The sequence below is a fragment of the Choristoneura fumiferana genome, chromosome 13 (assembly GCF_025370935.1).
Source record: "Choristoneura fumiferana chromosome 13, NRCan_CFum_1, whole genome shotgun sequence".
NCBI classification, from domain to species: Eukaryota; Metazoa; Arthropoda; class Insecta; order Lepidoptera; family Tortricidae; genus Choristoneura; species Choristoneura fumiferana.
The window spans coordinates 2,068,216-2,094,145 of NC_133484.1; the positions used below are offsets into that span (position 1 = coordinate 2,068,216).

The window sequence follows — 25,930 nt, forward strand, 5'->3', positions numbered from 1 at the left end:
TAAATAACGTACCATTTCTGTATAAAACTTAATTTGAATCTGGCTTTCTAGATGCAACCACAGCCATCAGTTCGAAAAAGAAACCAGATTTGTCTATGCTTTTATTTGATTGGTCACTGAGTTTTCGACGAGCGTTCGTTCTTGCTCCGCAAACGCCAAATACGCTTTCAATCCAAAATGGAGGATTTGTCGGTGGAGGTGTACGGTGAAAATGGTGCTTATTATAAGGTTTGTAAATTGTGAAGTACGCTAAATTTCTTATAAAAAAACGGCAATTTTATCAGTGCTACATGTGTTTAATGATTTCCAACCGGTAGTTTCACTTTTATACGTAAACTTTCAAAAATATTTTTCCGGGAAGATCATCACGGCTGGAATGGACGCCATGTCCGTCTGTCAGGGCGTGAATTTTCCATGTGCTGTAAATTATGCCGATTTTATATATTTTTAGCTCTGAACGTGGAGTAAAACTGGGGCGGTTCTAGCCGGATTACTGTTGTAGTTCATTTTGCGTATCTGACCTATATTACTTTTTTATTTCTAGCGCATTACCAAGTTATTGGATCACCGAAATGTTCTAAAATTCTCATATATTTTTAGGCCACTGTCACCGACGTTCTCGACAACGAGGTTCTTGTAGCCTTTGAAAATGAGTAAGTATTTGATTAGGTTACTCTCAAGAAATGGTTTGATTTTAGTTTTTGTTGTATTTATTTACACGCATTATTTTCTTCAAGCTGGCAGCCGGAGTCTAAGTTTCCATTTTCGCAAGTGTTCTTGCCACCCAAAGACACAGGCAAACACACAGAATTTGTGGAGAACCAGGAGGTGGAGGTATTTGCCCGGTCTAATGAGAAGGAAGCATGTGGCTGGTGGACTGCAAATATCAAGGTGAGACCAATTCACTACCTGATTAGCATAAGAAAGTGTATTTTGTAAGGTAAGGTATGATTGCATTTACTCATCACTTACATTTATCAAATTTTGTCCAAAAGGCAAGCATCTAACTTGTAAACTGAACATGGCAACATATTTAAAAATAACAAAATTGAATTTAAAAGTTTTAAATATGCATGTACTCTCTCCTACCAGCACATCTGACATATTTCAATCAATTACCTACCTAATAAATTAAAAAATTAATCCTTTGTTTATTACTTATAACAGCGGAAGTTGCTATGAATAATATGCAAATGTAATTTTATTCAAGTTGTGCTTTATATGAAAGTTTCTTTGTGTTGATGTCAGTCTATAAATAGATGAATGTCTTAAGCTATAAATAGATAAAAGACTTATGCTAAAGTTTTGTTTTCATTGGTATTTCTTGCATTTTTTTTGCTGTAGACCAGTTTGGCAGGACAATAAAAAAAAATGCAATTAAAAAATAATTAATCCTACTTTTCTGAGTCAGAAAGCTCCAGTTAAAAGCTCAATTATTATTGCACAATAGAGACTCAGATTTAGGACTTATTTCTTTAAATAAAGCAATTAATAAATCCTTACTGTATTGCCAATTAAAACCTGACCTTTTTAAACAAATGCATTTATAATTATTTTTACATGTAGTGTTATAATTGATTTATGGATGTGATCCACCAAAGACCTACCCTAACTGGTATAACATTCTTAATATGTTAATTTTATTCACATACAAATAAATCTTACAATGTTATGCTAAGCTATACAAGTTGAATAATGCAGAAGGACACTGCAAAATAAGAATTCCAAGGACAGGCTTTATGCAAAATAACAGGGTTGATAAAAGGGTGGCCATGTCTAGACTTTTATGAGGACAGATGGCAATGCAATCTTGCCTAGTTTTAAAAATAAAATAGTGATGGTCCTGAATTTTCTGAATTTAAATTACATTCACTTGCCAGTTCTATTGATATCATCTACCTGCACACAGATCCATCCACACAATATAATTATATTAAAAAAATACCAGTATCTTATTGCTTATCCAATTGTATTATGTGGAATGGGTTTATAAACAGGACTTGGTATCATATTTCAACCACTGAAATAGTTCTACTCTCACATAAAACAGGAAACTGATGAAAGAGAAACTAAATGTTTCAATACTTTGTTGCCATATTCAAGAAATCAAAAATAAATCAATTAGGTACACAGAAAGTGCAACTCATTTTTAATTTCTGCTCTTATGCTGGGGGCAAGGAAGCATATCTGTAATGTAATATTATGGGGGAGTATTTTGGTTAGTTATTTCTACGATCTATTATGAACTGTTTCTTAATCTGTGGTCTTTGGTTTCTTGAGGGTCTGTCATGCTGTCCCAGGGGTTTAGAGTGGACCAAATTTTGCGCTGCTGAGTATAGTTCAAGTATAAATTTTATGGGGTCTTTGGATCCTGTTAAAGAAAAGCTTGAGGGTCCGCTTGAAAAAGGTTGGGTTGAAAGAGGATGCTGCTTTAAACATTGGTCAACATTTTAAAAAGTAATCTAAGCTAAATAGCTGTAGGTAAGATCAGTGGAGATTTGCGAGCACCTATTGTGTTGAATGACTATGCAGATTTTATATTTTGAATATTTTCTTTGTTCAAAATTATGTTGAATGGGTCAACATAAACATCTAATTCTTTTTTTGAACACTGGGATTTTGCAATAATTAGAAGGATCCAAGTAAATCAATAAATTTTTAACAATACAAACATTGCTATTGTTATAATAAAGATAAATTATCTTGTTTTTTTTTTTATGAAGAGTGGACTCTTGAGTACTATCTACTGTTGAGATAAGCCCTACTAAATAAATAAACAAATATAAGTATACACATACAGTTACGTTTACCCAAAAGGTGCCAACGGAACCCTATTACTGAGACTGCTGTCTGTTAGACCGTCTGTCACAGGGTTCTGTCTCTTGAGTCGTAATAGTTAGACACTTGAAATTTTTACAGATTATGTATTACTGCGGCCGCTATAACAACAAATACTAAAAACAGAATAAAATATATTATTTAAGATTGTTTTTTTGCGGTTTTTTTTGCTAATGTCTAATGTATAGATAATGGTAAGGAACCCTTCGTGCCAGAGTCCGACTCGTACTTCGCCAGTTTTTTGATTCTCTTATTGATGTTTGTTACTCTTTCAAATTAAAATGGTTGGACTGATTTGGATGAAATTTGGGACGTAGATAGCTTGCACAGCAGAATTTTTTTTGGCGTGCATTGGATCAATTCCAGGGTAGGTATTTTGCGCCGCAGCAGTGCGGCACTAGCGCTGCCGACCCTGCCTACTCAATGCATGCCAGTCTCATGAGAACATGAGATACTTTTCATCCTGATACTGCTATGGGAACTTCATTTTAAATGCCAGATCCAATGGTTAAGGCGAGCCAGGGGTAATGGCTAGTGCTTGATAAATGAAAGTACAATGACTCACAAACTGTTTATTTGGGGGTTCCCCTGTTAATATTATGGTGAGCTTGAAAGCAAAATTTTAATTGCGAAAATTGATCAATTCCGGGTACTATTTTGCGCCGCAGCAGTGCGGCACTAGCGCTGCCGACCCTACCTACTCAATGCATGCCATAGTTCAAATAACACATAATATTTTTATCCTGTTTCTGTTATGTTAATTTCATTTTAACATAAAGAGATTCAATAATTAACACAGCCAGGTAATTAGTGCAACATTGATAAATGAAAGTACAATGACTCACAAGCTGTTTATTCGGGGGTTCCCCTGTTAATATTACGGTGATTCTGTGTCATAGATAACTTAGAGGTCAGATGTTAACATGCATGACTTTATTGCGTAGGTTGATAAATAGTTGGGGATCTAACTGTGATTTGTATTCCATATTTTTTTTTCCCATCAAGTTTTTTTTTTATTGAAAGATGTGTATGAGAATCAAACGTTTTTATATTGTTAACAAAATTAAACATATAGGTAGTTATTTTTTTGACAAATATTTTGTCATTCAATAGCTAGAAACTTAAAATAATATTTACATGATTTAGTATACTTAGGGGCTGTTTCACCATCCATTGATTAGCGTTAACCGACGGTTAAATGTGATGCCGTCTCCGTCATTGCGTTGCTGAATCACAGAGTAGTGAGAGACCGCGCATTAACAGCTAACACGCCGATATCCTGAAATGAGGAGAAGATAGATTAGTTAGAAAAAAATAGGAATCTTTATAGTCAAACAGTAACGATGTACAACTAGGAGCTAATTTAGCTAGTATTTACTTGTTTAAAAATATCCCTAGCTCTATTTTGTGTAGTGTATAGACTTTTTGTGTCAAGATTTCCTATCCTGGAATGATACGAACTTATTCCAGAGGTGCGCCACAGCATGGCTCTGCCCAGTGGTTGTTAAGTTATCCCTAGGTAGTGAGCGGTCGTTATCACGCGCATCGAACGTCCAACATCGCCATATCCTGTTCAGCAGCTTCAGGGCCTGGCCACATTTCCACGGCGAAGCGTCGTATCGTAATGTGAAACCAAGCTGTAGTGTGCAAGGGTGGGTCCAGCTTTATAGCCAAATCCAGATATATAGGGAGGGGATCACATAGTCTAATTCTAGTATTTTTATTTGCAAATAAAACATGAATACTCAGTTATTGTAAAATAACAATAATCAAATAACACAATCAAATCTCCTCTTTTGTCGCAGAATGATATTAACTTTATTAGATCAATAAGTTTACAAAAAAATATTTTATTTTATTCGGAAAACCAACAGCTTAAATTAACTAATACAGGTGGAATACAGAACATGTAACAATACAGCCAATTAAAGGTTTAAAATTCAGGTCAGCCAGGGGTGCCCCCTGAATCCTCCCTAGGGAGTGCGGCGCTTTGCCGCGTCGTGCAGACATACCGTGCCGCGCACTTGACATGGCTTGTTCCCAGTTCTAGGGATTTTTCTTACAGATTCCCACCTGAACGGGGAATCAGTTTTATCTTAAACTCATTTTATCTAAGAAAGAGCTGCGACTACCAGCAAAGCACCACAACCATTTTTTATTGTGCAGTTATGTACAGATTCCACATATGGAAATCTGTGGAAATAGGAATCCTCTGTATAACTGGGAACAAACCATTGACACATCCTATAATCTGCATCTTCTGGCGCACCCTAACGGCAACGTGCCGCACTCCGCCGCCGCGCCGTTTCACGTTACGACGACGCGCTGTTTCAAGATATGACGCCGCGCCGTGATGTAGCCAGGCCCTAAATCAGGATAGAAGGACCAGGGCCACTGGGACGGGTTATGACATGAGCTAAAAGCCGCAAATAAAAACAACTTGCAGGTGGTAGGATAGTACCTTGTGCAAGGTCCGCCCGTATTGCTACCACCATCTTGCTGGCTAATCCTGCCGTGAAGCAGCAGTGCTTGCACTGTTGTGTTTCGGCGTGGAGAGTAAGACAGCCGGTGAAATTACTGGCACTTGAGGTAGGTATCCCATCTCAGGTCTCTAGGTTGGCAACGCATCTGCAATACCCCTGGTGTTGCAGATGTTAATGGGCGGTGGTGATCTCTTACCATCAGAAGACCCACTTGCTCGTTTGCCATCCAGTCGATTAAAAAAAAACTGTATCATTATTTTGCTAAGTTTGCGCTGTTTTTATTAGGTCACTGGCGGGCTGCACGTACAGCGGGCCGTGGTCTTTGCATCCCTGCCCTAAATTGGTCCTAAATTGTTGATGCGCTCGCAACCGGGCACTTCTAACCCTTGATATCAAATTTGTCAACAGATGATGAGGGGCGACTTCTTGGTGATAGAATATTTAGAATGGGACAACTGCTACACGGAAATTGTGCCAAAAGACCGCCTCCGAGTCAAGACGCCGAAGACGCCCATCGACAAAACCACCTTCCATAAGTTTGAGATACCGGTCCCCGAAGATCTTAAGGACTAGTAAGTATTACATTTCTTTCCCTAGAAATTTAAGGGGTGATTCCGTAAGCACTTGCTATATTGCATACAGTATTTTCGTTAGGGAACATTTTACAGGTCAATTGAGTTAATTTTTCCAAGTCATAAAGTGGCATAAATGATAATTAAGTATGTGCAGTAAAACAGTGTAAAGGTTCTTAATTATGTTAGGTTAGGACGTGTTTTTAAAGTCCGTAACCAGTGTTTTTAATTAATAAAGTTAACTGCCTGTTGATGCTAACGGAAATCCAGAAAAACACGGTGTAGATAAGAGATGCGGCTTCGGTTTCCGTCTTTCGTAACCGAAATACCTACTTTTGTTTTTTAAATAGACCATAATTTATAAACCGCTAGCCATTTGCATACCAGCTATGGGTAGTGCGACGAGAGTTGAAGTGAATGATTACACACACAGCTACAAAAAGAACTGATTGCATAAAACGAGAATAAATGAAATGAATAAGTAAACGTCGAAATCCTGCTGTAATTACATGACATGTTCTTGTGTGAGTGACCTCAACTCTGGTGGTTTGTGTTATACTTACTCCCGTGGGAACTTTGTTTTCCCAGGAATAACTCGTGACTATTTGTGTGCGTAATTCCGCTGTTTACGCGTCCATGCGTGGAAACCAAAGTAACTACGGGAATTTCACTTTCACGTGTTTTATGATAATTATTACAAGGTAGCGATCGGTTCATTACCGCTCAGAGTTCCAAGTTGGATATCTAGGCCATCTTACTGCCCGGATATGGCGAGGCGCGCAGCGAGCGCGTTCTCTGTTCATTGCGCGGTCGTAATGCTCGAAACAGATTGCTTGGCAGAATACTCAATGGATCATAAGGCCACAGACAGGGAATGATAAGTGATGAAGATCGAAAAGGTGTGCTATGGCACGGCCAGCGGCGGGCTTACACAGTTTGTCTTGTCAGTCTTAATAACGTGGTTAATTTGCCTTAACCCGAAAAATTTCCGAATAGGGTACTTCCGGCTGTCCTATAAACTTGAAATTTTGTATGAAGGTAGCTCTAATAGCACAATCAATAAAGAAAAGAAAAGAATAAACTTATTCGCCAAATTTCGGCACAGCAAAAAGAAAAAAAAATACAATTAAAAATAAGACAACCTTATTACACACTCTTACATACTAAAAAAGAAAGAAAAAGAAAAAGACATTGTGCCGAAAGAAGCAAAAAGGCCCATAATCAGCGTGTTGCCACGGCAAGCCGCAGCGCTGGTTTTCAGTATGACCCTTTAACTTACAACTAATAAGGAGAGTCTGAAAAATCATAATTTTTCATGTTTGACCGTCTATGTCAATAATTAAACCATCTAAAGTGACTCCACACTGCGTACATTTTGCTTAAGGGGGCCTAACCCTCGGTGCGTGAGTCCGACTCTCAATTGGCTGTTTTTTTTTTTTAAATAAACATTTCACATCAATAAATTATTTATTAGGTACAAATAGAGTTCAAGGTAACAAGTTACCTATTATAGAAATGGCAATGCATATAAAATAAAAGATGCTGATGTACATTTATTTGCAATGTTGCTGTTAAATTTTCTCACAGTCAAAGTGAAAAGCAGAGTCTTAACTTATTCTAAAAACCCATTTTACACTCGATTTAACTGTCACGCCGTGTCACGCCGTGGCTCGGGTATAAATTGGCAAGTTTTTATGCACTCGTACAATCCACTATTTGTGTTTCACTATATTTTCTTGGTAGAAAGCTAATATTAGAAACATCTATGGTTACCGATAAATACCTATTTTATTATAATAACAAACTAATATAACTGCAGCTTGTGATAATTAATAATTATCCATGCATACTTTCTTAGTCTGGCCTTCACTGTTCATGTTTATTCAAGTGTTAAGTGAATGTACTGAAATCACATACACCTAGTTCGCTACAGCGTGTTCTTGTTTAATAAGCAATGAATCAATTTATTTGTAGTTTTTACAAAAGAAAAGTTGTTAATGAAAGAGAAGTGCCGTAGAGCAATATTGACACAAAAAAATATTATGGAGAAAACGTGCATTGAACATTTCGTGCATTAAGAAACTTTAAAGGTGATGGGCGGTTATATTTTCGACTTGAATTGGCCCGGCTTGACTTGACTGCCATGGCATAAGGCAGTGGTCTCACGCCGGCGAGGAAGCGTTTGGCTTACGACTATTTTCTCGCTCAAGAAACGAACAAAAGATCCTGTGTGAGTAAAAGAGACACGTATATTAATAGTTGATCGCTGGCTGTTCACACTGCCGGCGAGAACTCTCTTCACTCTTTTATCGCAGCAACAAGAGCTATAAAACTTGCTGAGCTAATCTGAAGCGGAAGACCAGTGCTGGTTTTCAACCATTGACATCTATGCCGTAAGGAACATTAAGACATTGATTGATTTAGGCGTTTCGCGCAGGTTCATATCGATTCAATATGATATAATAATAATTGATAATTGATATGGTATAATAGGTAATAAAATAATACTTTCCTCCTTTCCTACACATAATTAATTACTAAACGGATAACCTCAGAAACCTTTTTTATTTAAGTTAGTTTACTGCATAAAAGGACCATAATTATCACTAATTAAAAAAATATGTTTTGCTCAGTCAGTAATTCTACTTGTGATTTCTACACTCGTACTTGTCAGTTGTGCTTCGCTGTTTATTGGAGAAAATCAGTCCAAACGGTCAGTGTTAAATTATCTAAATTATGCAACCTCGCTAAGACGTTTAATTGGGGGCGGCAGACGTGAGCTTGCCATCCAGCTTGCTCGGAATCCAAAAGCTTAATGGTTACTTTACCTGAAATGTATATTTCAGAACTATTTTTTATTTTTTTATTTATGACGCTGGAAGCATTCTACACTTCCACTGAACGTAGATATAGTTAGTGTTTAGTTTTGTAACTAAGGGACCCCATACATCCCTGTATTATTATTATTATTATTTTTTGTCATTTTTTCTTTCATTGTATAAGTACTGTAGTTGTAGGTACTTTATTTGTAATTATTTTATTATGAAAAAATGACTTTCTGCCAAGTTTCTTGCGGCGCATTCTTCTTGGCAATGATGGTCTTTCCGAAAGCGCTGGTAGTTTAAAAAATGAAGTGTAAAAGTGGCCATTGCGGCCTATTTACTGAATAAATTATTTGAAATTTGAATTAAAATATAAACGTTTAATTAATAATAATGAAGCAAAGCAGCAATAAACAAAAACATTTAATGCATATTAAAGAACAACGTTATTTTGTAAGTGCCGCTACACCCTTTAAGCCGTGTAGAGTAAATAGATATAATTACTCTTTCTGGCTATCGCAATGTTTTGTGCGTCTCAATATGTACCTCGTTGCGTGTCTGTCAGTGTAAAAGTAGTAATGCTATAATTAAAGCAGGTTTATATAAAATTAAATCATACTTTTCTACTATACACGGCGGCGTATCTGCGACTAGCTGGTTGCCAGCGACTCCATCTGCGAAGAATTCGTTAATCGCCATATCGCGGGAACTTTTCTAGATAAAAAGCTAGCGTGGGTGCAAGGAGCACGCGACGCGCACAGTTAGCGGTGCTCATACTATTTTTCAATAGGCATCCACCCGCTCCGTGCAAACCGCGTCAATTATATTTCCAGCATATTTATTTATTAATGGACTCGCCGCACACGGTTGACGCCGGTGGCCGCCACACGCTACAAATCGTCGCTGCTCGCTTCTTGTGGCCCGCACCGGCCACTGAACGACGACACAAAACGCTGCCACCTTAGAGCAACGCGGGCTTAGCGGGCCTTAGCGGTAGATTACCTTTAAAATAGTTCTGGCGTTTGTTGCGGGAGGAAATGTGTACACAAGTGCAGTTCCGCACACTTACATGCAAAAAGAAAACTGCCAACTGACTGTAATGACGACGTTGACACATAAATAATCCAACAATACACTCATAATCATAATTCGTGTACAGATGACTCAAAACTCAGTCACTAAGTTGTTCATCGCTTGGCCGATCCGAAATTTGTCCAGATTAGCGGACTCGATGTTCGTAAGCGAGTCCGGCAATAATGTACGATTTTGTTATTTAAATGTAATTAAATAGCAATAATGCGATAACAATTTACTTACATTTACTTACAATTTACAAACTTGGTGTCCCAGATCTTTTTTACAGCAGAAAGCTGAACAATTCGGCATTTTTAGCACTGCAGCGTTCACTCGCGCGACTCGATTCGGTCTAGTTTGAAATCCGAGCGCGCCTTGTTTTATAAAATTCGTATGCCCAGTTGGGCTTGTACTTTGTCAGAGGGGAAAGCGACGAATGGCTACTCCCTTCCGTAGGAAGCCCGCGTTGCTCTAAGGCTGCCACACACCACTCGCGCGATTCCCCACCCCTCTCTCCCTTACCTGAGTTAGGGTTGTTTCACACGTACCACAACCACCACGTCGTAGCGTTAAAATGCGGTCAAGCAGTGGTTACGTGTGAATAGTGTCGCTGCAGCATTTTGTAGTTGCGTTGTGGTGCCTACAAAATGTGGTTGTCGCTAGTAGTTGACGTGTGGTTGTGGTACGTGTGAAGCTTACAACCCTTAACCTGTTCGAGAAAACAAGTGGCTGTCGCAAACTTTAGCTATCTTTGTAGCCGCTTCTGGCTTCTCGTGGCCTTTGTGGCTGTCGCGTGTGGCGTCCCTTCAGCACGCATAATGAGAAGTTAAATAGGGCTTAAACCGGGTACTCACTAGCGAGCTGTAACTGTAACCGAACATATACGTTACAAGGTTCTAGTGTGTGTGTACTCGTGAAACGATCTTCACTCGTGATATCCATCGAGCGCCCTCACCGAGCGTACTCATCAGCGAGCTGTAACAGATACAGTAACGAAGTTCTAGAAACCGACACTCGTCGGCTTACTGCGAGTCGCACGTGTTCTGCTCGTGGCAGGCTTGCGAACCACGTACCTACCTACAACTATGTTTTTAGGTTACAGTGACGTGCAACGGTTAAGCTTTGGTTTCCTAGGATCAGCGGTGCCGTCATATAGCAGCCGTAATTGATAGCGCTCTCTAGGAAACCGCGCCATTTTGTTTACGTTCTAGTGACGTCATTCACCGCTTATTACGGTCGCTATAATGACGTCACCGCTTTTCCTGGGAAACCAAAGCTTTACAGTTACGCAATGAGTACCAGGCCGTCATCTTTTCGCTGCCAGCACAGCGCGATCCGCTCGCGAACTACGTATATACTATGATTTTTGGTAACTGTGACGTGCAACGGTTAGAGTTACAGCTCGCTGGTGAGCACCCGGCTTTAACTGTCGTTTATTGTCCGCAGCCTGCATGAGATTCACAGCGCAAAAGTGGAGAACGCGCACAAGGAGTTCCAGAAGGCGATCGGCGCCGCGCTGGTGTGGTACGTGCCCGAGCGCGGCGCGCTGGCCGTCCTCGCGCGCGGCGACGGGAGCCAGCGGCGCGCCGCCATGCTGCAGGAGATGCACTTCAGGTTAGAACAACTCAATTATACACTCAATGTGTTGTAAAAACCCGTTTTTTTTCTGAGACAAAAGAATAACAGTTTACAAAAAAACCTACCTTCTAGAACGTAACTTTTTTGTTAAAATCAAGGTGCGATTGACCACCAAAAACTACGTTAGATTAGAACTGCGATCCTATCAAAAAGTAGTGGCTACCATAAAAATGCATTAAATTACTAGGGGTGCTTAATGATGATAGATATGCATGACGCCAGCAAAAAGGCATTTAACCCCAACAAGTACATAAAAAATAGCAACCCTCTAAATGCCGAGAATAACGCCAAATAAAGACAACATCAGCAATACAGAATAAATATGGCAATCAACAACCTTTCTCATCCAAAGCAAGCAACTTCACTGGAGGGTTATTCGAGCACTTAACGGGATCCCACTTGTAGAGTGACACTTGGGGTCCCGTTTGTTTGGCCAGCCGACTCACTGGCCAATCAAACTGCGTGCTGACATCATAAGAAGCTACAGGGCTGCCGGTCTAGAGATCTACACCGCGATAGTAGTATAAAGCTTCGTACAATTCATAAAATAATTTATTGAATCGGTCGTTACTTTGAACAATTATTTTGCCACGTGCGATCGTACGAATCTTACGATGGCTACGTCTATGCAAAAAAAATGTGTTCATGCATCTCCTCCACCTTCACACTGTAAGAACACGCACAAACATCACCACAAACAACCAGAGTTCATCCTCTGAGCAACAAATCGTGTATACATACATAGCTTGGTGAACGCACATTTTTGTTGCATAGACGTAGGTCGCGGGTGAACAAAGAAATTGTTTTAGTTCATCAATTTAATTGGAAATTAAACTAATAGTGTAATTGTTTCTTAAAAAAAAAGTGATTGAGTTAACGGTGGTTTAGCTATTTCTGGTTGTACAATAGGTTTTGCGCTACAAGACACTGTTGAAGATGTTACATATCGTTATTACATTGAAGAAATCTCGTATCTGAAATAAATACGTCAGCAAATTTGACCCTTAAAACAATGTTCTTTAAGTTCACTCAGAATGATCATTGATTTTGAGATACCAGCTTTTTTCAAAGTAGTGACGGTTTGCTCTTTCATAATCAGCCGCTATTGCCAATAGCTAATTGTTCTCTTTACACTAACGCCGAGTGTTGTTACAGGAACCTTACTCAAAAGCTGTTGTTGTTGAAAAAGACTGAAGAGGCTGCGAGGCAGTTAGAATCCACCAAAATACACAATCAGGGAGGGTAAGTAGGAGAAGACACTTTGTTGTTTTTATTTGTTACCTTTTGTATGAGTTGTGAATTCGGTTGTCGCTATTCCATTAAAATTGACAAACACGTGTGTGATACCAGTGATGATCTATCGCTCTGAGACGTGGTCTTTGACTGTTGGCTTCTTGGAGAGGCTCAGAGTCGCGCAACGAGCTATAGAGAGAGCTACGCTCGGAGTTTCTTTGCGAGATAGAATCATAAATACAGAAATTTACCAAATAACTTAAGTCACCGACGACATAGCTCGAAGAATATGCGTGTGCCTGTGCAGGGCCACTGGGCCATGGGGCGCCGACGTTAGAATGTTGTCTCCCTTCTCCTCCAGTGGATATCATACAATGTCATACATCATCCATCATACTGCACTTGTCAATTCGCTTGCCAAGCCTCCAGGACTATGGGGAACGCCTATGTACGAAAGTGGAGGAGGGCGATATTTTTGACAAAACTTCTCTTTTACTGATAGCAATCTTTCCATTTGCATTTATTCTCAAATGCTTTTTCCTTCTATGGATCTTTTTACTGAAGCTAATTTTCAAAATCTCGTTTTTCCCCAATTTTAGTCGACTCCGATACATAGGTAGGTTTAGGTTATGTTAAGTTTGCGTCAAAAACACATAGAAGTAGGAGCTCCGCGTCGAAAAAAGACGCTACTGTGAAATTAAGCTACAGTTAACTATAACAATCTGAAAAAAAAAAAGATTTTCTAAAAAATATCGCCATACTCCAGTGGACATCGAACGATGATGATGATTATGATGTGCAGGTACTCTGACGAGTTTTCGGTGCGCGAGGACCTGATGGGACTCGCGATCGGCACGCACGGCGCCAACATCCAGCTGGCGCGCAAGGTGGCCGGCGTCTCCAACATCGAGCTCGAGGAGTGCTCCTGCACCTTCAAGATCTGTGGCGAGGTAACATCAACTCACAACTACTAACTACCATATTATTATGAGGCTCGGGTTCTCTATTTTTCGCCGAAAATAGTTTTCCCAAGTGATTCGTTTCCCAACTTTTTCATATGATGAAAGGTTTTTTAAGCGTAAGTACTTTAGGATTGTGCCAAAACTAAACCAACTTTTAAAATACAGGGTTCTGCAGGATAGTGATGAAATATATCCTGAATAGTTTACTGTTTCAGAAAAAAAAACCTATGTCCTAATTTTTTTTAGTGGACCTAAAACTATCCTACGTCCTTCGCAGGGACTTAAACTAATCTCCATAACAAATAGGTGTTGCCCGCAACTTTGTCTGTTAAGAATTTGTTTATTGTGCCCTTGAATTTGTGCCCGCTATGCGATTTTCCGGGAGAAAATCTATCTTATGTCCTTCTCACGGCTCTTCTCGCGGGTTCACGGTGGATACAAGCCGTTTCCAACCGAAGCAGCTGGAGGATTATGTAGGACGCTTATGTCCAACAGTGGACGTCCTACGGTGCTGATATGATGATGATGATGGTAATATCCTTCTCAGGGTCTTAAATTATCCTCATACCATCTTGTCGATTACTTTAAGCGTTAAGTTAAAGCGTAGTAATCAAATCTCATTTATAATATTAGAAGCGATCTATCTGCCCAGGCTTCGCTCGAGTACAATTTCCAAAAACGGCCTCTAAACCAATTACTTACTTTTTTGAAAGGAAGAAAGAGAGATTTATTTTGGCTCCTAAGTACCACCACCTTACAGTAATAAGACTAAAACTAGCACTAAAAGTATACCCGCGCGAAACCGGGACGTACCTAAGCTTAGATCTTTTTATATGATTCATATAGTTACAGACGGCGGGAAGTCACTTTTTGTAGTATGTTAAGACTAGAGTAAGGATTGAATGTGATTGTGTTTGTGCAGTCTATGGAGGCGGTCCGCGGCGCGCGCGCCCTGCTGGAGTACGCGGAGGAGTCCATCAAGGTGCCGCGCGCGCTCGTCGGGAAGGTCATCGGGAAGAACGGAAAGGTCATCCAGGAGATCGTCGACAAGAGCGGCGTCGTGCGCGTCAGTACACCTCCATAACATTTTACTCGGAAATATCCGTAAAAGTTGACATTATTCTTTAAATATCAGTAGGGAAGTGCATAGTTTACGTCAGCGAAAATCGAAAAATTAAAAAGTTAAAAGCATTGCAGACTTGCTAGACTCGACAATAATGTCGCATACAATTCTATTATTGTCGAGTCTCAAACTTTTTAAAACGTTAAAACCGCTATGGAAGAGAAATAGTTTAGTTTTTCCTTCACAATTGTTGAGAAAAGCTTTATATTAGTTACGACTGGAATAGCAATTGCTGGCTTCATGAAAATAATCTACTATAGGTTTTAACCACTTTATAATAATGCGATCTTCCCCTGTGCTGTGTTGATGGGAACTAAGGCTAACTGAAATAGCATGATAATACGAAAGTTTTCAGAGAAAAAAAGAAAAGGATCCTTATTTCAAAGGATTAAAGGCGCGGCTACATCAGTGTCAAATCTGAAAATGTAATAGCGGCAAAAATAGTTTTTTTTTTCATTTACTCCAATTTCTTTTATTTGTACCACTGCCACGATTGCTACTAAATGAAATTAAGAAATCAGCTTCCAAGGTCAAGATCATTCCTGCAAGCAGCCATCTTGACGCTGCTGCTGGACGCGGCGACTTGACGCTACTTTTTTGAGCCGCGGGAAATTCAAAATCACATTCAAAATGGGGTCACGTGACCAGATTTATCGCTGCAAACGAGCGACTGCATGTGGCCGCACCTTAATTACATCTGAACCAGGTTTGGTAGCAACAGGTGGTTGTAATGTTAGCGCGTGTGAACACACAGGTGAAGGTGGAGGGCGACAACGAGCCGGCGCCGGTCGGGCCGCGCGAGGAGGGCGTCGTGCCGTTCGTGTTCGTGGGCACGCGCGAGAACATCGCCAACGCGCAGGTGCTGGTCGAGTACCACGTGGCGCATCTCAAGGTACGGGGGGGGCTTTAAAGGCCAAACATGGGTAGTTTCTTGCTTCTAATTATAGAAGATGGCGGCATGCAGTCGGGAAAAATACATTATGGACGACTGGAAAGGAAGAGTACACTAGAAGGTGCCGGACTCTTACCGGCTGCACCTCCCCAACTTCCTAGAGCTTATTTCGGGGAGGAGAGGGTTGGAGAGGTTTCTTACCCACAACAGAGTCTCGCTTCAATCATTTGCTGGAAAGCCTGGACTGGAGAGTAGCATGCATTCTTCCATTAAGTTCTGTGGGGTGCTTGGATTAGTGTTTTTGTTGGTTTCTCCCTTGACAGATTGAAAGTAGCTTTAAATTGTAAAGTTGTTTGAAAATTTGACAACGAGAGTGGATGAACTTGTAAGCGAATTCAGTGATAATGCTCAAAGTATCGTGTGATTGCAGGAAGTAGAGCAGCTACGGGCGGAGAAGCAGGAGATCGATCAACAGCTTCGCGTGGTGATGGGCGGCGCCGCCACCGCGTACCCGCCGCCGCGCGGACACCCCGCCGCGCGCGCGCGCCGCCGCCCGCCGCCGCAGCGCTACCCGCCAGGTACCAGCCAAACTATACGCCATGACATCAGAGCCCTAAGCTGTCTCTCAAGCTTACAAGTCTAAATATTAACAGCCTTATTCATAAAAAGTTAGAGCCTCTTTGAAGGCTGCTTGAAGGCCCGATGCTAAAAAACATGATTCATAAACGTCTGTTAGCGCTAATCAGTCGATCAAGGCTCTGCTAAAGTTAGAGGACCGTAAACCCTCCTTTATCTCCCTGCTAAGTCACAAAATGGCCGCCACAAATTTGAACAGCTGACTTTGACAAGAGCAAAAAACCATACCGAAGATATATTTAGTGAGTACGCAAAGATTAAAAAATTTCAGAACAATTTATTTCCAGGAATTTCTATTTAAAAATCCTCTTAATTAGGTATTTATGATGATACGTTTACTAACAATAAATATGAAAAAGTAAAATTAGGATCGTTAACATAATTACGGCTTTTTGCACTTAGGTACAACATAAACATGCGGATAGGAAATGGCGGGAAAACAAACATCTCTAAATCCATCCATCCATCTCCTAATCTATGTAAATTCATTTTTAAAATCGCAAGAAACTAAACTAAACTCGTGTGTCTTCGTAAAAAATTAAGTTTTCCTGCTAATTTGCTGTCACTGCTGTCAAATTATTTTTTTAATTATCGATGAGGCCATTTTTTGTCTTTGATTTGTCAAGATGGCCAACATAACGCGTCTAATCCGTCTATCAGCAGCTCAACAACTAGCAGGCTGCTAGCAAGCGTTTATGAATCATACTTCTTGACAACCGTCTTAACAACAAGCTTAATCAGTCTGCTAAGTAACAGACAGATCAAACCTCAATTAAGGATTTTTTATGAATAAGGCTGTAAGTGTTTGTCTCATAAATTGAATGAGAAAAGGGAAACAAAACATTAATATTGTTGACAGACAACTGCTAGAGTAAACGAGTGGAAACCGCGTCTTGGCAAACGTAGTCTAGAACGCCCTTCGGCCAGGTGAAGCAACGATCGTCGAAATACTGCTGGTAGAAACTGGATGCGTTCAGCAGAGCACAGGGTGCAATGGCGCTCATTAGGGGAGGCCTATGTCCAGCAAGTGGACTGCTGTAGGATGACTGACTAATATGCTTCGAGTAACTAACTGGGCCCTCCCTCCCGCTAAGTGGATTAAAATCGCGCGAGGTCTTGTTACCGTCATTCGCGTGTAGTGAGTAGGCAGCGCTAGCTAGCTGCCATCCACATGCCGCTACACATTGTAGCAAGGCAAAAGTTGTCGGCCTTACGTATTTCAAGGTGACATACTGTTACCATCACACTAAATGACGTACACCTCCATCTACCGGCGGATAGCAAAGTTAAATTTATTTTTCCAAGTCAATAAGGGTAATCTAAAATATTGGTAATGTTATTGCAGGCGGGCGACGCATGACGCCAGAGCTGGGCGAGGAGCGCGGCGAGGGCGGCGGGTACCGCGGCCGCGGGGGGCGCGGCGCGAGAACCAACAGGTAAACGTGACGACTTTACTAACAACACTAGCGTTAACCCGCGTGGCTTCGCACGCGTAAATCATTAGATACAGCAGTTGAATTGAAATCCGGGATTTTATTAAATTCTCGTGGGAACTCACTAAAATTACATCGTGGTTTTCATTGACGTGAAATTAAAACAACCATGCCAAATTTCATGACTCTAAACCTAGCTAATTAATTTTATCCCTATCCCGTGGGAATATCAGGATAAAAAGTTGCCTATGTGTTATTCCAGACGTCCAGCTACCTACATACCAAGTTTCATGATTCTAAGCCCAGCGGATGTTTTTTCAAGATTGTATCCCTATCCCGTGGGAATACCGAGATAAAAGTATCTTATGTTTTAATCCAGGTTATAAACTAACTTTTTGCTAAATATCGTCCAAATCCGTCAAGCCGTTTCAGCGTGAAGAAGTAGTAACAAACATATTCACTCACAAACTCACTCACTCACTCACAAACTTTCACATTTATAATATTAGTAGGATGACACAATTAATTCTTTTAATATTATAAATTAAGTATGTGTATGTGTGTTTTTGGTAGTAGATGGGTTACGGCCATTCTCATTTTACTGTGCACCCTTTTAATAAATTACCGTTTTTTTTATGCAAAAGCGACACTGCACTGAGACTGACTGTACATGTAGAAAAAGGATGGCTTCCATTTACATTTATCTGTGCACTCGAGTCTAATTTGTCACTAGCACGGAAAAAAGCGGTACGGTAATTAAATTAGACAGGTGCACAGTAAAATGAGAATGGCCGGTTAGAGATTTGAAAAACAAATAGGCTATTTCTTAGCCCGATAAATTTATGGGATCGGAATAAAATCTCGAAATCATAATCGTAGGGTTTAGTCATGCATGAAACAATTGCTTTATGTGCATTAATTAAATCCACGATGTAATTTTTGGGAATTTAGTAAAATCACGAAATTTCAATTCAACTGCCGGATTACGGTTTACGCGCCGATAACGGTTTAAGCGTGTGGAGCTGTGGATAAAATCTAGTCAGGAATATTTCACCCAATGATAAGTGCAGATCAACGCGAAATATTAGATACAGCACTTCGGCGGATCTCATGGGAGCGAGTTTTAAAAATATTTCCATGTGTACCAGGTCGAGCGAGCGCGGTGATACGCGGCGAGGCGAGCGTCCGGAGAGGGGCGAGCGGCCCGAGCGCGGGGAGCGGCCCGAGCGCGGTGACCGGCCCGAGCGGCCCGAGAGGGGGGGCGCGCCGCTCGAGAACGGACGCGCGCACGCGCCGCGCCCGCACCACACCGCGCGCCCGCCCGTGCCCAACGTGAGTCACCTCGATACTAACGCCATCTATCAACCATTCGCCTGTCGAAAAACCCTCGTTATCGTTTATTTTTTTTTCTTAGAAAAGGAACACTGTAATTGGATTCAGTACACAGATCTGGAAAGAGGATGGCGGCCAAACTCATTCGTCCATGCATTCGAGTGTATTCACAGAGTCACTATAGTGCCCGGCCGCTAAGAAGTCAATCCTGACACATTACACAACTATGAAATTCCTGATTATTGTTAATGTCAACCATTGAAAAAAAAATTCAATACTTACTACTCTGTCGCACGCAATAAGTAAGCATTGCATTTTTGTCTGTCTCACATTGTTCACATTCTGAAACTTCATAGTTTTGCAATGTGTCAGGATTTACTCCATAACGGCCGTTGACTATAGTGAGGAAAAGCGGAACGGTATTTAGATTAGTGCACAGATTTAAATGAAATTGGCCGTCATTACAAATCACATTCATATTCATTTATTAATTGCAACCATCATGGATGGACCACGACCTTTACCTTTTCATGTTTGGTTGTCAACAGCATTAAGAGTCAAAATGACTGAAATCTATAAAATTGTATTTTGTTGTTTTATACCGAAATGAATTTGAATTAATTTTATTATTTATTTATTTAATTTTTATTCCAGGCGGGCCACTCATAGAAGTTCGGTCGGCCGTATGCAGCCCGCGGGCCGCAGGTTAAGAATAGCTGTCATAGAGCAAATAACATGACACGTGACGTTTACGTTACAGAGCGGACGGCGGCGCGACGAGCGGCGACGACAGACCGACGATGACAGCTCTGTTCTCGACAGCCAGGACGTCTCCAGCGCCGACAGAGGTATGCACACAAACACACACACATTACACACACAACACTGCCACACAGACTTATGGGCTGTTTCACCATCCATTGATTAGTGTTAACTGAGAGTTAAATGTGATGCCGTCTCCGTCTATTCGAACAAAACAAATAGAGACGGTATTACATTTAACAGTCAGTTAACACTAATCAATGGATGGTGAAACAGCCCCTTAGTGGGAATTTTTAGCGCTTGAGTTAGGGTGGGTGCAGGTCGCACAAGAGCTGGCACGAATTAATTGAATTAGTGAATGATAATATCTGTTTGTCACAATTGATTCAATAAGGGATAGTCAAGTTTTTAGACAATCTAGTTTCATAACCAGCCAACTACAATGTGAAAAAATATTAAACTATTAATGTTAGGATATTTTATTATTATTAAATATTGTAGCGTGTTCTAACAACGTGCTGATTATACGTCTTTTTTTAATTGAGTAACGAAAAAGTACTATGCACTTGTTTACAAGAGACGCTTATACAGATAAGAACGGCACTCACACAGTGACACTGTGACATTATTTCGTTCAGGTCATCCTTGCCAGCTCTTGTTAATCGACCTTTACACATTTGTACCATTTTATCGCTCTTGTAAGAACTTTGCTCAGTTTGTGCAAATCGGCTTGCTCATTATAAGTTTTATAAGTGAGGCTGGTTATTGATTTTTAGATTATTTAAAATCTACTGAAGCGATTTTAACCGAAAGTAAGATTCTGTTTGTGTTGTTTTTTTTTCTGTTTAAATGATAATTCTATTGATTCTTTCTTAGTAGCCTAAACAATCGCCAAGCTTTTTCCAGGAGTCTAATACACAGGCAATAATAGCTAAATGTCAGACAAACAGCTGTCGATATTTGTTTCGAGTTGCAATCTTCTGGACACGTCATTGTCATTCTGATCAGTCACATAACGCTTGCTAGCTGTACTTAGTCAAACACAAATAAAGTAATAATTATATATTTTGGAAATTGTTGCAATTACTAAATTACCTGCACCATCCTGTACACTATTGACTATTCTTTCCTCTTCTAGGAGTTTAATTAAAAGTCCGGTTTTCAATACTTGAGTGACGAACTGTATGTATGCACTGGTGCTAGCGCGCCGATGATTTATGGCGATTGTTTGACATTAACACAACAAGCAAGAGCTTTATTGATCAAGACGTTTTGACTGCGACAAAATTGAGTTTCTAGAAGATTGTGGCTGTAATAAGTACCGACAACTGTAGTCATCTGTAGTTTGTGGCTTAGCGCGTCTCATTCCATTAGGAAGAGGATACGCAGTCATAGATCGTGAAGTGGCGTAGTCGGTTTATTCCTTAAGATAAGCCGAACGTCGCGCATTAATTAATACATTTAGTGATTGTTTGCCTGTTTATTGACCAGGACTAAGCAACAGACAAATCTGAAAATGTTACTGAATGTGCTAGTTAAAATGTAGCTGTAGTGTTCTGTAATATTTGTTACTGATAAGTATTTATGCATTATGTCTCATGTATGTTTATTCCATGCACCCCGTTTTTACATTTTAATTAGTACAAAGCGTCTTAGATGGATGAATGGGATTCTATTTTATTTACTCATTTCTGCGGATAACAGCTGTTTGTTTTTAGATTCGCTTTTAGAATTAGTTTTAGTTAGATGACATGTATTAATTCGGTGATGGTTGTAACATTTGGTTTATTTTGTTCTTTTTTCTATGGTAAATGTCTATTTATTTTATATCATCTTTAATAAGTCATTCTTAAAGCAGCGTTTCCACCAGAGATGTGTGAGGATGTGTTGCGAGTAATATGTTTTTCGTTAACCAATAGAAATGCTTCATTTGCCTCGCCTCGCTCCGCTCAGCTGTTTCCACCAGAGATGTGCTGTGCGAGGATAGGTAAATTGAAGCGTTTCTATTAGTTTATGAAAAAAACATCCCTCGCAATTAGCTCCTATGTTTTATGAATGATCTGTTAAACTGAAGTTTTATCGATTGATCGAGGAACGGTTAAAATGTCGCATTAGTTACTTTATTATTAGACGAGGCATTCGATTTTTTGCCAATTTTCCTTTCGATATTGTCAAGTTAAAATTAAATATTTTTTATTATGTATTCTAGCGAATTTTTGTAGGATTAGGGGAAAAAATACAAAAAGAGTGGACCTGCAGAAGAATAGAGCGTCCAAGAATATTTATTTTGTAATTGTAATGACTCCTACAGTGTTTTCAGCGGCACAAGTCGTATGAAATCCGACAATACGCTAGATTTTACGCATATTTACCCTTTTTATTATTACACCTGTCTCTTAGGTTTGGCTGAGGAGATTTCACTACGTTTTATAAACAAATCATTTCAATCGAGACTTCTTACGTTTTTACAGAATGTTTTTCTTTGATGATTTTTTTCGACTTTTGGGCCCTACGCCGCATACGCATTTTTGACCATTGGTGATGGTGAACTTTCTTTGTTTTTGGGTGCCTCGTCTTGTTTCCTTACGTTTATATTATAAACATAAATTGATTGTACCAAAAATCAACATTGTTGTAATGCAAGACGAACGCTCCTCAAGCGAATCGACAAACATTCGGCCGCGGAACTAGCAGCAAACAAACAGCTGTTGCCGCTCGTTAGAACCGAGCAGTACGGTTACTGCGGGAGTTGTGCGCGGCGCACGGTATAGTGGGCGTGTTGTGCAGAGTCCGCGTCGTCGGAGGAGGGCCGCGCCGCGGGAGAGGGCGCGCGCCGCCGGCGTCGCCGGAAACAAGGTACGGGGCACCGGGGCGGCACACGGCAACCGGCGACCGCCCAAACCGCTATGCGCTCGCTGAGATCATCCGTCGTTGCTAAACTAACCAGTTTCATGTGGCTTGTTGACGCCGCGACAGAGCGGTACGAGGTTCTCTATACAAATATGTCAGCAAGCATCAACAGAGCGACGGTGGAATCGCGGCATTGATCGTCAGCTCGCTCTGTCGCGGCGTTGCCAAAGATGATATCAGACGGTTCGTTTTCGCATGTTCTTTTGCATCTTTCAATAAAAGTGGAACGAACCTGTCGAAATAATTTATCAAGGAACCGTTCTAATGATGGATATTCTCATTATGCATTCACTTGCACTCTTAGTGAACATTAATTCGAATGAACCATCTGATATCATCCTTATAAGGAAGCCGCTTTGCTCGGAATTCCATCTTAAAACTTGCAACAGCACGGCTTATTCGCGTAGTAAAATTAACCGCTCATCTAAATTTAAAACCATACATACTGTGTTATCGGTTCGTAAACTTCATACACGTTTTCCTCTGCATCTGGTCTTATTGGTGGAGTCTTACCATGGCCGGTTTTGTAATGAATGTTGTAACAAAGTTGACATGCTTAGTCCATGTCGGATAAAACTCGTGGCAGAGTATATTTCGTACCATCTATTGGTGGTGCAATAATCATAATTATATATAAAATAACCATGATTCAAAATATGAGAAAACTAGCTGTGTTTATGTACACTATTTGCATTTTCATTCAATGTATAATAAGCATACCAAATCAAAAGTCAATCACACGAATTATAATTTTAATACTTATTTTAGAAATGTAAATAAAACTAAGTATTGTAATGCCTATACATCTGCTTTTATCGTAGCTTAGTTTCAGCATGTTTTTATTTTCCTGTCTTCACACGATGTAAGATTTTCAGATTAAACTTTTTAAGTTTGACGATGTGTTGTTTTCACAAATACGTAACAAGACTTGCTAATCGTTTCATTGTAAAGCCCAGTTCGGTCATGCAAGGCGAAATCGTACAAGCTGCATTACGTTATGGAACTTGTACGTCTTTTTTTTTTCGAAGAGACAACTAGGCTTAGCCTGCGTTTCTATCAGAGAAGTGCGAGGATGTGTTGCGAAGAATGTCTTTGTCATAAAACGAATAGAAACGCTTCATTTACTTATCCTCGCTCCGCCGAGCTGTTTCAGAGTGGGTTTAGGTAAATTAAGCGTTTCTATTGGTTGGTACACGGGAAACACATTCCTCGCGAGTCGCAACACATCCTCGCACATCTCTGGTGGAAACGCAGCTTTAATTTCATCTGTATAATATGTCATCCACGCTGCTTCACATAAACACTTAAGCCGTTTTATAAAGTGGCTGTTTTGTGCTCCAAGTAACGATAATTAATATACAGTGTTGAAATTCATCTTGAATTAGAGTAGATTGATAACCAAGGGTGGAAAGTGGCCCATTTCACCCGAGATATTTCTGGCGCTCGAACGAGGTGAGACCGCCAATTAGTTCGAGGGGAAATGGGTTATTTCACCCGAGTTAGACATTCTACTTTTCATCAAATTATAATCAATTGAATTTACTTATATTCAACCTCCAACGGTACCTTTTCGACTGGCCACGGCCGACTATATATAAAAATCGGGTTGGTCACGACCAAGGAGCTTATACAAAACTGGAGGTTGAACGCCGAACGAAGAAGTTTGACCTTTATTACTTATTTTATTTATATATTCCATTTCTTTGTTTCACATTTCACGAATGACTTCCATCTCTTTCTTAACTTAACTAAAGAAAGAGATGGAATATGTTCATGACTTAATAAAGATCAAATTTCTTGTTTCAAATGGATGTTCGGCGTTCAACATCCAGTGTTGTATACATATAAGCTTCTTGGTCACGACGTGCATCTAGATGGCCATGCCGAAACGTGGAAAAAAAGTGTCACTGACGTAACTTAATTATCTTCGACTCCGTGGCTAATCGAAAAATTAAAAAGAAATTATTTTCCACCCGGCTATCTACCCATGAAAATTAAACTTTCCGAACAGGAGAGATAAAAAAATAATTGGAAATGTCATAAGTCCCCGTTTGTACCGAAATTGTTGCGGGAAATGCTACACTCGGATACGTGCACACTTTAAAATCTTAGCGATGATTAGTGATTAAGATATTTTGATGTGAGGATTTTGACTAACATGGCAAATTAACATGAATGTAATGATGTCTATTGATTACGATCAGTTAACTATGTTAGCGTGTTTTGTGGAGCCCGAAGCACGCCCCTAGTTCATGCTTACGAGGTGGTGCAGTCCACCGAGAGGGAGGGAGGATGTTGTAATATGTCTTTAGCGAGCTGTCGTACACTGGGACACTTAGGAGGCGGCTTCAGTGGAATGACTACTGGACGCCACGAAAATTTGTAGTTTATGAGCGATTCCACTATTGTGGGTGATTTCTACCAAAAAAGTAGATGTTTCGGAAAGAATAATTTTTACGTTTGACATGTTCTGCTAGTTTTCTTGTGATTCGTTTAGTAAAATTAAATGGAATGTATTTAATAGCTACTACTACCAGAAAGGTTTATAGTATTATAGAGGCTGCAACGCAATTGGTTTTCTTGCTAAAAAGGATTAGATATTGTGATTGAAAAATCGATATTGAATATCGGCTATAGCGGAATCGCCCTTATGGTGCCGATCGTGTGCTGTATTTGTCATCAGTGGTAGGGTTGTGGATAACGCTCATTTCGAGGCTTAAAGACTCGAACCCTTAAGACTCCAGTCTTAAAGACTCGACTATATTTGAGAATTAAATTGGCTTATTTTATGCGTATGGATGCAAGAAACCGTCTTTGCGGGCTTTGAGTCGTTTGAGTCTTTAAGCCTCAAAATTAGCGTTTTTCACAACACTGAGTGGTGACGACTATTGTTCCAATGTGTGAAGTTTTTGTCAGCGTTTTGATTTGCGTGGGGTTTTGGTTTGATGTATCGCATCGTGTTTCAGGAGGCGGATGGAAGAACGGCGTGAGCGGTGGGTCCGGGGCGCTGGGAGCGGGAGCGGGAGCGGGAGCGGGTGCGGCCGGAGCGGCGGGCACCGCGGGCGCAGCGGCGGGCGCGGCGGGTGCAGGCGCGGGCGCGGGCAAGCGCCGCTCGCCGCTGGCCAAGCCCACGGCCGAGCCCGTGCTGAACGGCACCGCGTAGGGCTCGCCCCCCGGCCGCCGCCCGCCGCCCGCCGGCCGCGCCGCGCTCGCCCCGCGC

General features: G+C 40.5%; 1 protein-coding gene across 2 annotated transcripts; it reads left to right on the forward strand.

Moving 5' to 3' along the window:
* Positions 1-115: 115 nt before the first annotated feature.
* Fmr1 (synaptic functional regulator FMR1) lies at positions 116-25,899 on the forward strand. 2 transcript variants are annotated; one of them, XM_074095974.1, is made up of 15 exons: positions 116-228; positions 601-653; positions 738-891; positions 5,730-5,893; positions 11,236-11,403; positions 12,583-12,669; positions 13,463-13,610; positions 14,545-14,688; positions 15,500-15,637; positions 16,068-16,215; positions 17,619-17,709; positions 18,855-19,038; positions 19,799-19,886; positions 22,588-22,656; positions 25,677-25,899. In XM_074095974.1, the coding sequence occupies exons 1-15, from the start codon at positions 178-180 to the stop codon at positions 25,871-25,873; spliced, it is 1,884 nt and encodes a 627-aa protein (XP_073952075.1). In that variant the 5' UTR covers positions 116-177; the 3' UTR covers positions 25,874-25,899. The 2 variants fall into 2 exon arrangements, with proteins under 2 accessions (XP_073952075.1, XP_073952076.1); XM_074095975.1 differs by lacking the exon at positions 22,588-22,656.
* The last annotated feature ends 31 nt before the right edge of the window (positions 25,900-25,930 follow it).

Coding starts and splice junctions, on each gene's coding strand:
- Fmr1 (XM_074095974.1), top strand. CDS start 178: ATGGAGGATTTGTCGGTGGAGGTGTACGGTGAAAATGGTGCTTATTAT. Junction 5,894..11,235: donor CCCGAAGATCTTAAGGACTA/GTAAGTATTACA, acceptor TATTGTCCGCAG/CCTGCATGAGATTCACAGCG. Junction 11,404..12,582: donor CTGCAGGAGATGCACTTCAG/GTTAGAACAACT, acceptor GTGTTGTTACAG/GAACCTTACTCAAAAGCTGT.